This window comes from Schistocerca nitens, chromosome 1 (assembly GCF_023898315.1).
Source record: "Schistocerca nitens isolate TAMUIC-IGC-003100 chromosome 1, iqSchNite1.1, whole genome shotgun sequence".
In the NCBI taxonomy this organism is placed as follows: Eukaryota; Metazoa; Arthropoda; class Insecta; order Orthoptera; family Acrididae; genus Schistocerca; species Schistocerca nitens.
Window position 1 is genome coordinate 766564740 of NC_064614.1, and position 16042 is coordinate 766580781.

The window sequence follows — 16042 nt, forward strand, 5'->3', positions numbered from 1 at the left end:
TGTGACGCTCTGCAGTGAAGACCAACTATCCCATCTGCACAGTGGATGACTTCACTTATGATGACCTCTGTGTGATAGAAACTCTGGTTGATGCGTTTGAGTCTCAAAACCAGTTGCTCATCAAGAACCTCATGACTGATGACCTCCACTATGAATACGATATTTTAGCAGCAAGTTGCCACTTTCAGACAAAGACCACCTCTGTCTGCCCCTCACCTTATGTCCACAGCAGAAATAAAGTGGATCCTCCGGCGGAAGCGTGGACAGTCGGTTCCAGATTTGGATGGTATCTTAAATGGACAACTCCACTGGCTCCCACGCAATCCTCTGGTCTAAATCACCAGGATTCTGAACCGAACTAGCGTTTTCCCCCACAGTGGAAGCAGGCCAAAATGATTGCCATCTCCAAGCCCTTGAAGGATCCTGCACTCCCTAATAACAACAGGCCCATTAGCCTTCTAAACACCATGGCCAAGGTATTTAGGCATTTCCCAGTCTCTGGTGGCATCTGGGACCATCCATCCAGAACAGTCTGTATTCGCTTCCCGACTGTCAGCCGAACTCCAAGTCCTTTGGATCATGTAACATGTCAGCAAGGGCATTAACTCCACCATATGGACGCCTGCGGTTTTCTTGGACCTGCAAAATGCATATGACGAGATATGGGAGGACGATGTTGCGTACAAAATGCTGTCACAGACGACAATCCCCGAGATGTATGTGAAGGTCGTGGATAATTTCCTCCATGATGTGACTTTCTTATTCAGCAAATTGACGCTCCAGGTTACGTCACATGTCGATGGTTACCCCTCAGAGCTCTGTGTTGTGTCCAACCTTTTTAACCTTTATGTTAACGATATGCCAGTCCTCCCACACTGCCACCTTGCGCAATATGCCGAAGATACGGTGCTCTATACCACTGGCCGCAAAACAGACCAGTTCATTGCTCGCCCCCAGAAACAGGTGGACGTGACAGTGACCTGGTGCCATTCCAACAAGACTACCCTCAATACCGCCAAATCTATGGCAGTCCACTAAACGGCTCCCAATCCTCCGCCACAACATCACCATAACAGACGTCCAGGTCCCATGGTTCCCTGATACCAAATACCTTGGTGTCCAGATGGATAAAAAACTGTTCTTCCATCGCCATACAGAATATGTACCCCAAAAAAGACTCTAGTTGATCAAATCATAGTACCCAATATTTACCAGCAGTGACTGAACCTTGATACCAAGCTCCAGTTGTACCAGTTGGTTGTCCAACCTTCCCTCACCTATGGCTCCATTGCATGCACTGCGATTAGTGCCTCCAGGACGCAAAACCTCCAGCACCTGCAGCTTTGGTGGAGAGGGCATGCCCCTCCCCTCACGAGGGTTGTTAACCTCCATGAGGAAACGGACCTGGTCACTCTCAACACGTCCATAACAGAAAAGGCAAGGTGTCTATATGCCAAAGTAGAAGCCCTACACGAAACGGTCGCTGGTTTACAAAACATTAGCACCACAACATCCCAGGACTGTCACTGACATCCAGTTCCTCTCATCATCCTTGAGGACTCCGATTCCAGCCACAGTTAACGTTAGCCTTCTTGCTGCCATTCACGCAGTGTTAGTATCGACTTGACCACTCGACGGGTGTCGACCATCGTAAGCCACCGGTTGTGTATACCTAATGTTGCCCTTCGTTATGTTACCTCTTGCATGCAACCTGGACTTCCACCGTCGGAGGATGGTATGGGACTTCAAGTCCCACCGCCACACCTTGAAAGTACACTCCGGTGATAGCTTAGGCATGGCATCACTGACTAAAAGAACAGTTTTGCCATCCACCAACACAGTGAGACCGTGAGCAGTCGGTCAATCGGTGAAGCTGTACTTCAATCTCCCACAAAAAAAAATCGGCCACGCAGATCGGCACCTACATCTACAAAGTTAAGTGTTGTCAATTACTACTTAGAAATAAATCTACTAGTGTTATTTGTTCGAATTGTTGTATAGCAATCTGAGAACGCTGCATCCCGTAGGCACCCTATTAGCGACTGTTGGATAAGACCCAGCACTACCTACTGTAATGTTTCATGTCCTTTATTATCAGAACATTTGTGGATGTTCAGAAAGTAAATAATCGTGTCATACGTTGAGCTAACTGTTCTAGTGTTGTCAGTGTTTATGTAATTTGAGAAGGGCAGAAACATTGTGTTAGCAGATAAATATTATTTATCTTTCTGTAGCTGTCACTTTGTCTTGGGTGTCCGTTTCTGTTTATGGTTTCTAGTTAAAAAGTCCACGGTTTTTTGTTCCAGGAAAAACCGAAGGAATATTATTGCTTTCTGACATCATCAGTATTTATTGATAAAATTTTGTCACATTCTACAACACCACTTGTTAAGTAAACGCATTGTGCAACATTTGAACACAACACAAAGAACTTGATAGTTACAGTGACCAGTCTGGACAACTGAAACTATTGAGGTACGTTTGACGCCAAAAATTGACGTAAGTATTACGTATATAGCTTCTTGATCAGTCTACAACAGACGACGTTCAAATAAATTTCATTAGTATTGTCTTAATCGAAATTACTTTCTGGTACAATATACAGAATGTTTACCGGAAATAACAGTGTGTATAATGATTTATACGTCTAACAATAATGAAGGCGGCAATCTTTGACAATACGAGTATCAGCTTCCTGTCTCTATGTAGTTGTCAGTTGAGTTAATAAACTTTGAAAAATTAAAAATGTAAAAATTAATTCTATGTACATGAAAATTAAAGTACAATAATATTAGTTTCGTTGTAAACTGGCTTTTGACACATTCAAGATAACAATTGTGAATGGACGTTGTTAAATGGATCGAGACGAAAAATAAAACTATGTTATTAGAAAAATAGTGTTTTCGTGATAAAATATATGCAAAATTATCTTTAGGTGAGGAATATATAATTTAAGTATAAAAATTAATTCAAATCAGGTCGAAATTCATATAGAATCTAACATTTCAATTGAAACACGGAAGTTCTGAGGAGACATGTTTCATTACACTACATTCTGGCTATTTCGACGTTAGGAAAAGCTAAGCTCAGCATTCTGGCTCTAATGGGTCATTCGGGACGTACTGACCGCCGTGTCTTCCCTGTCAATGACGTCATTGGATGCCGCATCGAGGGAGGTGGGGTCAGCACACTGCTCTTCCGGCCACCGTCAGTTTCCGAGACGTGGAACCGCCGCTTCTCGATTAGGTAGCTCCTCAGGAGGCATCATGAGGCAGAGCAGACCCTTGTACAGTCCTTCCCACCAACGAGACATCCCTTTCTGTACCGGGAATCGGAATCGATTTCGAGCCTCCCACATGGCAATCAGCAGAGCTAACGGCCTTTTTTTATTATTAATACCGCGCATCTATGAATGCGGACACATACTGCTGCTACTGAACTACAAGTTATACTGAAAACTGATTTTTACCTTCGTTACTGCATTTATCGTCATCAGTAGAGGTTGAGATCGAGAACTCGCCAGGTTTGCCTACTTTTGATAGTATAATTTTCAGAATTTTATTTGTTTTCGTTGTTGACATCACTTCTAATTCGAAAAAGTATTACACGCGGATCACAGATTTAGACTGACGCGGTACCTATTTTGTGAAGTGTTCCGTATAAACTTAACTACAGAGGCGGACATTTTGGTACTAACAATTTATCAAAATTTATCGCATATCATAAGAGCCACAGTCACATAGTTGTAAAAATTATGTCTTACAGTGATGTCCCAGTTCCTTTTTCTTGATTCCCTCTGACTTACTAGCAGCAACCAATGATTAATGTGGTCACAACTGCTTTCGGTACTTACAACAGGAATGTATTTGAAACATATACACAAAAAGTTGAATGAAGCATGTTGTTAACACATGGTCAGGCTGCCCCAGACAATGAATTTCTATCGTTTTACTTATTTGAATGTGTGGTGCTTTCCCCCCAATCGGGTGATGGGACGGCGGCGAATGAAGCGTGTGATTTTATGTGATTAAATTATCACGAAACCCACAACTTTGTTATAAACAATAATACTCTTAGACACCAATCCTGTTCGTACATCCTCAGTATGTTATTCCTACTTGACCATTCTTTGAACCAAACAACGATCCATAATATAAGCTACAAATCTAGATCACAATATTTGTCAAAATGTGATATCCTTTCCAACATTTACAAAGAAACATTTGACGAATTATGTTAGATACGCCATTTCCTTTTCTCACTCTCGAAATGTTGTGAAAACGAATTTCTAAATGTGATGCTGCGAGGACTGAACTTTGCTCAATTCGTTAAAGATCGTAAAAACTCTTTGGCAACGAGTATTGTGAAAGATTTAAAAATACCCTGTTATGACAACCTATTTATTAGACAGTGAAGACTTCTCGCCCTCTGCAAAAAGTCAAAAATGAAATGAAATCAACTTGCATTAGGCCTTTCGAAAAGTCCCGAATCATGAATATACAAAAGTCAACTTCGAACAGTCAGTACTGGTTATTAAGTTAAGTTTTCCCTTTCCTATAAGAATGAACTATCTGCTTCTCACTTGTGGTAGCAATAAGTAAACATCATCATTCTCACGTAATATCGGTTCCGTTTCGCTTCACGTTAAAGCATCTTCAGTGGTCACTGTAAGAATCGTAATTTTTCTTGCAAATCTCTTTCCCAAGATTAGAAACGGTTCAGATATTTTAAATTAATACACAGTTCTCATTTTAAAGTTGCTGTTACTACTCAAGTAGATTCTTTGTGTTTCTACTTCACTGCCTATCATTGTTCTATCTAAACGCTGATAATCTTATTGCTGAGGTGCCTAACCCTCAAATACACATATCTACACACAGATTTTCGATCTTTTAGTCACTACACTTCACTGACACACAACATACTTCATTTATATTTTGTACAGAAACGTCCACCTCGTGTACTTTTCACGCGATATACGATCGTCCTCTATTTTGTTTTTGTGGCTGAAGCACCGTCTGTTATTCCTGTGCGCAATTCTATGTTTTGACTTTCTGTGTGTGTATGTTGGTGTGTCTGTGTGTGTGTGTGTGTTGTGTGTACAGAAATTATTATGCATTAAAGCCGTTTGTTATGGCACTGAGGTGCGTAATCATGAGTGCGTATGTTTACGAGTGTTAGAGGTGATAATTGTGTACCTATTACATATTTCACTAGCTTTAATTACGTTTGTTTGCTAATGTCTAGCTAAGGTCATCAGTCCCTAAGCTTACACACTACTTAACCTAAATTATCCTAAGGCCAAACAAACACACTTATGCCTGAGGGAGGACTCGAACCTCTGCCGGGACCAGTTGCACAGCCCATGACTGCAGCGCCAAAGACCGCTCGGCTAATCCCGAGCGCCAATTTATATCTTTGAGGAATTATTTATTCAGTTTTGTAAAGAGAGATTCCTTGCATGTGTAAGATTTCATATCTGTTTTCTGTAGGTGTATTTATGTAGTGGTGCTGCGTTTATTATGGAGAGCATATAGCAGGGAGCTGTTCGTTTTTGATACTGTGGGTGTTTCATCACTAATATAATATTGGGTTTGCTGTGACTGTTTTCCTTGACATACAGAATGAACGTCGGTTATTTTTCTTTCTGATAGTCACATCTAGGATTTTTGTTTATCCCTCTTGCTTTTTTTCCTCTCTAAAGTGAAGTTTACTTTTTTCAGTAGTCTGTAGTTAATCTATATTCGTTCCTGGCAAAGGATATAATCCATGTATCTCCACCATTGTAGTATATAATATTTTCCTGGTTCTATTATCTGATATATTCTTTCCTCTACTTTCCTCATGAAAATAAATGGTAACTTCCATGAGATGGAGGCCCCCATGTGGTGTCTCTCCTCTTTAAGTAATGTTCTTCATTAAAATGAAATAAATTTTCGTCCATAAGAATATATACCCCCCCAATGAACCATGGATCTTGCCGTTGGTGGGGAGGCTTGCGTGCCTCAGCGATACAGTTGGCCGTACCGTAGGTGCAACCACAACGGAGGGGTATCTTTTGAGAGGCCAGACAAACGTGTGGCTCCTGAAGAGGGGCAGCAGCCTTTTCAATAGTTGCAGGGGCAACAGTCTGGATGATTGACTGATGTGGCCTTGTAACCCTAACCAAAACGGCCTTGCTGTGCTGGTACTGTGAACGGCTGAAAGCAAGGGGAAACTACAGCCGTAATTTTTCTCGAGGGCATGCAGCTTTACTGTATGGTTAAATGATGATGGCGTTCTCTTGGGTAAAATATTGCGGAGGTAAAATAGTCCCCCATTCGAATCTCCGGGCGGGGACGACTCAAGAGGAAGTCGTTATCAGGAGAAAGATAACTGGTGTTCTGCGGATCGGAGCATGGAATGTCAGATCCTTTAATCGGGCAGGTAGGTTAGAAAACTTAAAAAGGGAAATGGATAGGTTAAAGTTAGATATAGTGGGAATTAGTGAAGTTCGGTGGCAGGAGGAACAAGACTTTTTGTCAGGTGAATACAGGGTTATAAATACAAAATCAAATAGGGGTAATGCAGGAGTAGGTTTAATAATGAATAAAACATAGGAGTGCGGGTAAGCTACTACAAACAGCATAGTGAACGCATTATTGTGGCCAAGATAGACTCGAAGCCCACACTTAATACAATAATACAAGTTTATATGCCAACTAGCACTGCAGATGATGAAGAAATTGATGAAATGTATAATGAGATAAAAGAAATTATTCAGGTAGTGAAGGGAGACGAAAATGTAATAGTCATGGGTGACTGGAATTCGGTAGTAGTAAAAGGGAGAGAAGGGAACATGGTAGGTGAATATGGATTGGGACAAAGAAATGAAAGAGGAAGCCGTCTGGTAGAATTTCTGGAAATGGAAGAGAATGTAGATGAAGACGAAATGGGAGATACAATACTGCGTGAAGAGTTTGACAGAGCACTGAAAGACCTGAGTCGAAACAAGGCCCCGAGAGTAGATAACATTCCATTAGAACTACTGACGGCCTTGGGAGAGCCAGTCCTGACAAAACTCTACCATCTGGTGAGCAAGATGTATGAGACAGGCGAAATACCCTCAGACTTCAAGAAGAATATAATAATTCCAATCCCAAAGAAACCAGGTGTTGACAGATGTGAAAATTACCGAACAATCAGTTTAATAAGCCACAGCTGCAAAATACTACGCGAATTCTTTACAGACGAATCGAAAAACTAGTAGAAGCCAACCCTGGGGAGGATCAGTTTGGATTCCGTTGAGATATTGGAACACGTAAGGCAATACTGACCGAACGACGTATATTAGAAGAAAGATTAAGGAAAGGCAAACCTAAGTTTCTAGCATTTGTGGACTTAGAGAAAGCTTTTGACAGTGTTGACTGGAATACTCTCTTTCAAATTCTAAATGTGGCAGGGGTAAAATACAGGGAATGAAAGGCTATTTACAATTTGTACAGAAACCAGATGGCAGTTATAAGAGACGAGGGACATGAAAGGGAAGCAGCGGTTGGGAAGGGAGTGAGACAGGGTTGTAGCCTCTCCCCGATGTTTTTGAAACTGTATATTGAGCAAGCAGTAAAGGAAACAAAAGAAAAATTTGGAGTAGGTATTAAAATCCATGGAGAAGAAATAAAAACTTTGAGGTTCGCCGATGACATTGTAATTCTGTCAGAGACAGCAAAGGACTTGGAACAGCAGTTGAATGGAATGGACAGTGTCTTGAAAGGAGGGTATAAGATGAACATCAACAAAAGCAAAACGAGGATAATGGAATGTAGTCGAATTAAGTCGGGTGATGCTGAGGGAATTAGATTAGGAAGTGATACACTTAAAGTAGTAAAAGAGTTTTGCTATTTGGGGAGCAAAATAACTGATGATGTTCGAAGTAGAGAGAATATAAAATGTAGACTGGCAACGGCAAGGAAAGCGTTTCTGAAGAAGAGAAATTTGTTAACATCGAGAATCGATTTAAGTGTCAGGAAGTCGTTTGTGAAAGTATTTGTATGGAGTGTAGCCATGTATGGAAGTGAAACATGGACGATAAATAGTTTGGACAAGAAGAGAATAGAAGCTTTTGAAATGTGGTGCTACAGAAGAATGCTGAAGATTAGACGGGTAGTTCACATTACTAACGAGGAGGTATTGAATAGAATTGGGGAGAAGAGGAGTTTGTGGCACAACTTGACAAGAAGGAGGGACCGGTTGGTAGGACATGTTTTGAGGCAACAAGGGATCACAAATTTAGCATTGGAGGGCAGTGTGGAGGGTAAAAATCATAGAGGGAGACCAAGAGATGAATACACTAAGCAGATTCAGAAGGACGTAGGTTGCAGTAAGTACTGGGAGATGGAGAAGCTTGCACAGGATAGAGTAGCATGGAGAGCTGCATCAAACCAGTCTTAGGACTGAAGACCACAACAACAACAACAAGAATACGAGTATATAGGCGTGTGCTTCTTTCAGAGATATTTTCCTGTGGTAAATGACTGTAAGCACCCACGTCATTCTCATTCATCTTGATTATTTCCTTTAGTGATATTGTGGAATAAAAGTTCTCATATCACATGAGATCAATATACCTGTATTTATTATATGTATGAGTGAAATGTGCTTTATTTGTTCTTCTCTCTTTTCGTTGCCCTGGAATTCTGCGTTTTGTATTACTGAGGGAGTGTGTATAACATATGTCTCGTGAGGGTGTATGCAGGTTCTTTTCTGTAATTAATGACACATCTCATGGGCATGTTAACTTTACGAGTTTTTGGTTGGCACCAGTGCCTTAGAGCATTATGCTTTATACATAAGAGCTTTCTGTTTATGATCAATTTAAAACGTGTGTGTTCTAGTCTTTCATGTACTATTGTTTTTGTGTAAGATATGTGGCAGGTCTGACTAGTTTTCATGACTTTATTCTGTGTAATGTATTCTTGTGTTTTGCTAATGTGCTGTAGTTTATCCATAAGAGCACTGATCTCCACTAGTCCACCTTGATTATGACAAAAATGAGTTCATATCAACATATAAATTCTCACTTACCCTTACACACTCACACACACACACACACACACACACACACACACACACACACACACACGCAATACACACAGACTCCAAAACAGAGAGGTGCACTGATGAATACCAAATGCTGCCCCAGTCATTGATCAAAACAAAGTATACGAAATGATTCTAGATTTACAAAACATGAACACGAAAATGCATCAGTGAAGTGCAATGCTCAAAAAAATCGAACACCTGCATTGAAGAATATTTGTAATTAAACTAGCAACCATAAAACTTGAGTAGTGATACTAATTTCAAACATTTGATCTGCTTAATAATTGAAAATATTGGAACTGTTTATAATTTGACAAACATATTTGTAAAGAGAACCACAACTGTTATGGAGAACACCACAGTTTCTTAAAGTAAAGCAACAAAAGTATGTTCAAAACAAAACCTTTTTATAGTCAGAAAATAGAGAATATAATCAACATTACTTATAAAACTGTGACTATGGCAGAGAGGCGCACCTTCCCCCCCCCCCCCCTCAACCAAAAAAGGACAGTAGATCGTGTGGTTAGAATTAAAGTGATTAGAATTAAAGTGACGGTGTTCCGAGTGCTGCAGTGCCGGATGTATATATACATCGCAGGACGCTGCAGCAAATGGCTCTGAGCACTACGGGACTTAACAGTTGAGGTCATCAGTCCCCTAGAACTTAGAACTACTTAAACCTAACTAACCTAAGGACATCATACACATCCATGCCCGAGGCAGGATTTGAACCTGCGACCATAGCGGTCGCGCGGTTCCAGACTGAAGCGCCTAGAACCGCTCGGCCACACTGGCCGGCCGCTGCAGCATCATAGCTACTTTTATTAATCACTGCATCCATGAAGTATGCTGAAAAAAGTTATAGTTCCTCTGTCTGCGCCAAGGTGAAAATATAAGCAGTCAGAACATTGTGCAGGTGTAGGAAAATTGGAAGAACAAAAAAACACATGATAATGGTAGTTCTGGCATATGTACTGGAATATGGTCACATAGTACAACGTGGGTTATATGCTGTCGACAGTCACTTACAGCACATACGGTCTAATCAGAATGATGCTATGTCGTCGTACGTTACCCTTTAGATCAGGAAGAGTATGGATACAGCACTGGTACAGATGATCTCTCAGTTATTCCCACAACCGGAATTGTCATGGCTCAGGTCGGCGGATCGGGAAGGCTAAACAGCTCGAAATTGACTACTGATATTGCTGTCATTAGCGAATGTATTTGGAAGCATATCTTTCACCTTGCAAGTGACATGTAGCGTCGCTCCTTCCTGCATAAAAATGTTGGTGTGATCATACGAGTATGTGCAATCTTGCCAAGCTACAATCTCATGTTGCACGAAGAGGGCGTTATAAAATGCAGATATTACTGTACATCTAACAGGCGCCCAAGATCTCATCTTCTCTACGAAAAACAGAAGGTGAATGAAGGAACTTGTGAAAAACCACACCACAAGTCACATAAGCTGAGCATAGTGGATGTTCGTGCACAGCATGTAGTGCAGCAGAGCCCCACATGCGACACTTCAGTGCATTCGCGGTACCGTTCGGATTAACATGTGCATCGTCCATTCAAAGAATATAGCCCGGCAACATGTCATCCATTACCATGCGGGTCAAAAAATGAAGAGAAAACTCACGACGTTGTAACCTATTTTGGGTCTTCATTTGGTGTACATTCTGATTCTGGTAGGAGCACCGATGTAAATGTGCCTCTAAATCTTTTAAACTGTCGACCATGTTGGAGACAATTTCCATGACACAGCTTAACCACTACCTGCAGAGTTTGAGGCACATAGTGCACTGGGCAGCTATAGCTATAGCGACTCCATCAGCAACTGACATTGGAATGGGCCACCTCTTCTGGCTGCCTCCCTTTCCTGATCACGTTCTTTAGCCCATTTGTTGACATGGGTCGTCTTTGTAGCTAGTTCTGTCTGCAATATTCCTGCAATGCAGTTCTACTATTCCTGACACTGTATTAAAACAGCTTTATCAGTAGCACACGATCTTTCTTCTCAGTAGCCTTTTCATTTCTCATGAAAAGCTTTCACATTCTTAACGCTTTAAACGAACCCCTACGTCAGAGAAAAAATCAACATGCGTAGCCAAGGCACAAAGAGTGTACTGACGACAAAACAGGAAACATTACGCATTCGGACTGTTTACAGCGTCATCTATTCACCTGGTGGCAGAAAGTGGAACTATTATTTGTTCCACATACTCTACGAGTGCATCAATTAATGAACATACCAATGACGATTAAGCGTCATGCGATAAATACAGACCGTACTACAGCACTCCGAACAATGTCGGTTTAATTACAACCACTTGGTATAGCATGCTTAAGGTATTGCCAGTCATAGTAATGCAAGTACATTCACTATAGATTGAGGTGAACAGGTGTACTGAATTTTACCTATGTTAGCAAATATCGATGGACACTATACCTCGTTGACTGATAATCATAATACATCAATGTTGTGTATTTTCAACGATATGTGATGGGATCGATGTATGTAGGCCCAAAAAAAAATCTCAGTAAATTATACTGGACGTCGAATGTTATGCAGACTCACCTCTAAAGCAACAACCTTTACTTCCATAATCGAGAAATATAGGACTGTTCAGCACTTCACCTCACACACATCAGTGTAAAACAAGTACAGGTAGAATAGACATTTCGGACCAAAAGTGATCTTTTAAGTTTCATACGGCCATTGATACATTCCCTCCCACACATTTCCCAATCGTTCCATTCCCCTCCTTCCTGCTCCCTCTCTTGTCCACTCTCTCTTTCCTCCCCCTCGTCACTCCTTCCTTGCCATAACATCTGCCTCCGTCATTCCTAAGCCAAATCCCTTCCCCCACCACCCCTTTCTTAAACCACGCCTGTATCTTGGAAATACACTAAACAGAGAGTTTCTGGGCAAGTACACATATTTAGCTCTTCCAACCACAGCTCAATATCTTACGGCCAATTCAGATTGAATATTCACATTTTAACAACCGTTTCATCTGCCTCGTACCTTTCTTGGAAATGGGCCAGTTATATAGCTCCTAAGCCAATGAACCTACTTAGTTCTCCCAATAACAGCTAGGTGTAGAAATGAAACATCCAATGAGACAGCTCGTGCGACAAAAATGAGTGAGGGGAAACGGCATCTTTCTCCTTCGGTGGTGATGGATATTTTGTAAATATTCGCCATGCAAGTTGGAATAGGCATCTCTGTCACATACCTGTTAGTTACTCAGGTACGAACAAGAATAATAGGTACAGACCTACAGATCATATGAACAACACTAAGGTATGTATCTCAGTGTGTTTTGGAACACTTCTACGTTTAGGTACAATTTCAGAGGAGTACAACCAGTACTTTCTGCCAATTTCAAGTCGCGTTCTGATGCACACAGAGCTGCCAACTGGACCACGTTTCTCGTAAACGACCCAGTGCTACAAGCTTGCTTTATCATAATGTATGAAGCGTTTATCGTCTGAAGCCAATAATGACAATTTACATTGCTTATATTTGACACTGTATCGAATTGGATCGAATTGTGTACTGAACAGTCGATATATCAACATCACCTAACAAATATTCTTAGTAATCGTTATGCTTAATTCCTTTGCTGACGAATGTCTTACATCTTTAGTTCCAAGCATTAAACATTCTGTTTCAGTTGTACTTGTGTTTTCAGTTGTGTGTATTTTCTCTCTTAGTTCTCTAAATTCCGTAGTAATAGCACCCGATAATTTATCTTTCTTTAAACCCATCTTTCGTTTACTGAAACACCGGATGTTCTAAATGTTATTGTTGGTGTGAATCTATGTGGCAAAAACCTAGGCACATTTATTTTAATAAAATCATGAATATGTGAGGTGGTTACATTATAAATTAAAGTATCTGCCTCTGTGTAACATTTTAAAATTTTTCGCCTCAAATTTCTTCAGCATATACTCGTAACATAAACCTACAAGTAGCGTTTAAAATTATCTCATGTAGGCATTCTTATATCTAATGCTCAGGCACTGCTTTAAGTTGCTATATGAATCACATAATTTTTTTACCATATAGTGTGAAAATCAATTTGTTTGGAACATCTAGCTTGATGCTGCTTAGTGATGATACTATTTTCTCTGAGCGTAGTGGTAGATCTGAATCAAGGTCAATGGTAGTTTTTGGATACTCAAGGCCTGATCCTACAGTGTATTGTGTAGATAATACACTTGCGCACCTTCTAGTATTCCAGACATTGTCCAGCGTTAATGACATATGTTGCTGTCTAACGTCTTGCTGGTTGGTCAGGCAGGCCAGCGTGAAGCGACGTGCAGTTCAGCTGATGCTCGTTCGCGAGATATGACGGACGACCCTCATTAAGATACCTCACGTGCATCTGCTAACATGTCAGAGGAATTTACCTGCTGTGATAGGTTTGTAGTATCAGCTCTAACTCTCTGCCTATATTCCAAAATACGCTGTTTGATATGCCAACCCCCATCTCATTCGAATTAGCAAATTGTATCATATGTGGCCATCTTTCGGCAGATGGAATATTTTATCCGTTTTGCAATTAAACCTTTCAGTTCATTTTCTGTAGCCAACTAAAACTTCAAACGGTGACAGCTAGTTCTCGAAGTTCTTCTTCAGTAGATGTTACTTCATTCTCGCATTAATTATTTTCTGACGTTTACATGCTAGCAAGAAAAGTAATTACTGTACCTGTCTTTTCAGATTATTTCATTGACCTTATTGCTGTGTGATGATGATTCATGGAAGACCGCATTTAAATCTGTAAAATCTAGTTCATTTTCGTTCTCTCCATGACGGCACATTTCCGATATGTATTTCATCACCCGTCTTAAAATTATGAAATATAAGACAACAAAAATCTCTGGATGTTGAAAAAATCATGGCACAGTTCGAGTGATATGAGACAAATCATGAAACAGATAATAGTATCGAAACACTAAACATGCACTTAAAAGTGATCGCATAGACAATTCATTTATCATATTTAAACTTAATTGATCAGTAACTGCAATTTCTAATTCTGCTTTACCTATCTTAATTCATTGTTATAGGGGAAGAGTATTGTACTCAAGTATGGGAGGAAAATGTTATCTGTTAACATCTAGGCATCCGTAAACAACGTTAGTGTATTTCCAGGTGAATAATACTTTGATAAGACTTGGATAAGACTTGGAAGGATATCGGAGATAATCGTATTCAATGTGTGAATGGGTATTAGGATTATGTGCTTATATCATCATTGAAATATACGACAGATTTGTATAAGATAACAGACAAATTTGTGTCCATATCCACTCACCGCATCTGGCCCACCTACTGTCATACGTAAGTTTAGTTATAATTTCATCGCCCCGATGCTCATTTTAATTAATTTGCGTATTAAACAAGCCTACAATAGGAGTAACTAAACATAAAGTCATTTTAAAGGTATAAAGGACACAGGCTTTATTTATTATTCAGCTATGCACAAAAAATATATGCGAGCGTATAAGGCTAAGTCGTATACTCAAACTAACAACTACTGAAAAATCTCTTTTCAAAGGAGCTTGTACAACAACGTAAAACAGGAGTTTTGTGAACAGCTGCAGTTATCTATATGAATATTTTTTTAATATTTTTATTAGCGTATATTATACATACAATGTAAAGTTTTCTACAGATTTTTCATGAAGCCCATACTATTCAATTTTTTTGTACTCTAATAACCAATGGAAATGTGTTTTTAAAGCTGCGCTACTTGTCAAACGCATTGCTTGGTAGGGTTTCACTCAGTGCTGCGCACCTGGAGAAGCATGTTCAGCAGGGCGTACGTTCCGTTGAGCACCTGTCGGCAGAAAAAAAGTAAGTTCGAACAGTATAATGGGCTAATGAATGAAATTCACGAAATGCAGTTTTCCGATGACAGGTAAAATATTGAAAGCAACTCATTAAAGATTTGAAACATTGATTTCTTAAGTAGTATTGTGTCCTGCTTATTATGTATGAACGCCTGTTTTCAATCTTTTTGTAGTTACATGCATGTTATTTTTATCATATTAACATTAGGCTTACAGGCTACTGTGATTTGTATGAATTATCAAACAATATTTTCTATAGCGTCAGGCTGTCATGTCCACTTTTGTAGTTCGCTGCATATAACCTATGTAGTTGCAGAAGGAAACCATTGATCAAACATATGTGAAGACAGACGACTATGTTGTGGAATGTTTTCTGTAATAGATCAACGTGTGTAGGTGAAATGACATTCATACACAAACGAATTTGCTTAATATTTTTGAGAACATAGTTGTCAAATAACGAGATGTTCTGTATCAGTTGTACAAACAATGTGAGGAATAGTACGAACTCTGAACATTATGACCACCTACCCAATTACCGGTGTGGCCACCTCTGGCACGGATAACAGCGGCGACGCGTCATGGTATGGAAGCAATGAGGCCTTGGTAGGTCGCTGGAGGGAGCTGGCACCACATCTGCACACACGAGTCACCTGATTCCCGTAAATTTCGGGGAGGATGGGGATGAGCAGTGACGCCACGTTTAGTCACACGCCAGATGTGTTCGAGCGGATTCAGAAGTGGAGGGTTGTAGGGCCAGCACATCAACTGGAACTCCCCACTGTGATCCTCGAGCCACCCCATAACACACACGTGACTCAGATAGATAGCGCACCTTTTCCATTATAAACTTGGACAGAACGCTCACAGGTACTGAGTGCGTGTCCTCGCCATGTTACACTGCTATTGCCTAGACATCGATAGTACCACACCATTACACTCCTGGCATTATGAAATGGTGCATTATCTTGTTGCAAAATGCCACTGCCGTCTGGGAGAATGACCTCCATGAAGGGGTGCACACGGTCTGAAACTGGGATACGAGACTTCTCGACCGCCATAGTGCCTTGTACAAGCTCCGCTGGAA

General features: G+C 40.4%; 2 protein-coding genes across 2 annotated transcripts in view; both read right to left on the reverse strand.

Moving 5' to 3' along the window:
• The window catches only part of LOC126200194 (odorant receptor 2a-like), a 69999-nt gene extending 55577 nt beyond the window's left edge, over positions 1 to 14422 (reverse strand). The window contains exon 1 of the mRNA XM_049936691.1: positions 14418 to 14422. Coding sequence (XP_049792648.1) covers positions 14418 to 14422 — 5 coding nt within the window. The remainder of the gene's footprint in view (positions 1 to 14417) is intronic.
• A 392-nt stretch (positions 14423 to 14814) lies between these two features.
• The window catches only part of LOC126200350 (odorant receptor 2a-like), a 57901-nt gene continuing 56673 nt past the window's right edge, over positions 14815 to 16042 (reverse strand). Inside the window, exon 8 of the mRNA XM_049936704.1 lies at positions 14815 to 14942. Within this exon, the coding sequence (XP_049792661.1) occupies positions 14883 to 14942 (60 nt within the window). The 3' untranslated portion in view covers positions 14815 to 14882. The remainder of the gene's footprint in view (positions 14943 to 16042) is intronic.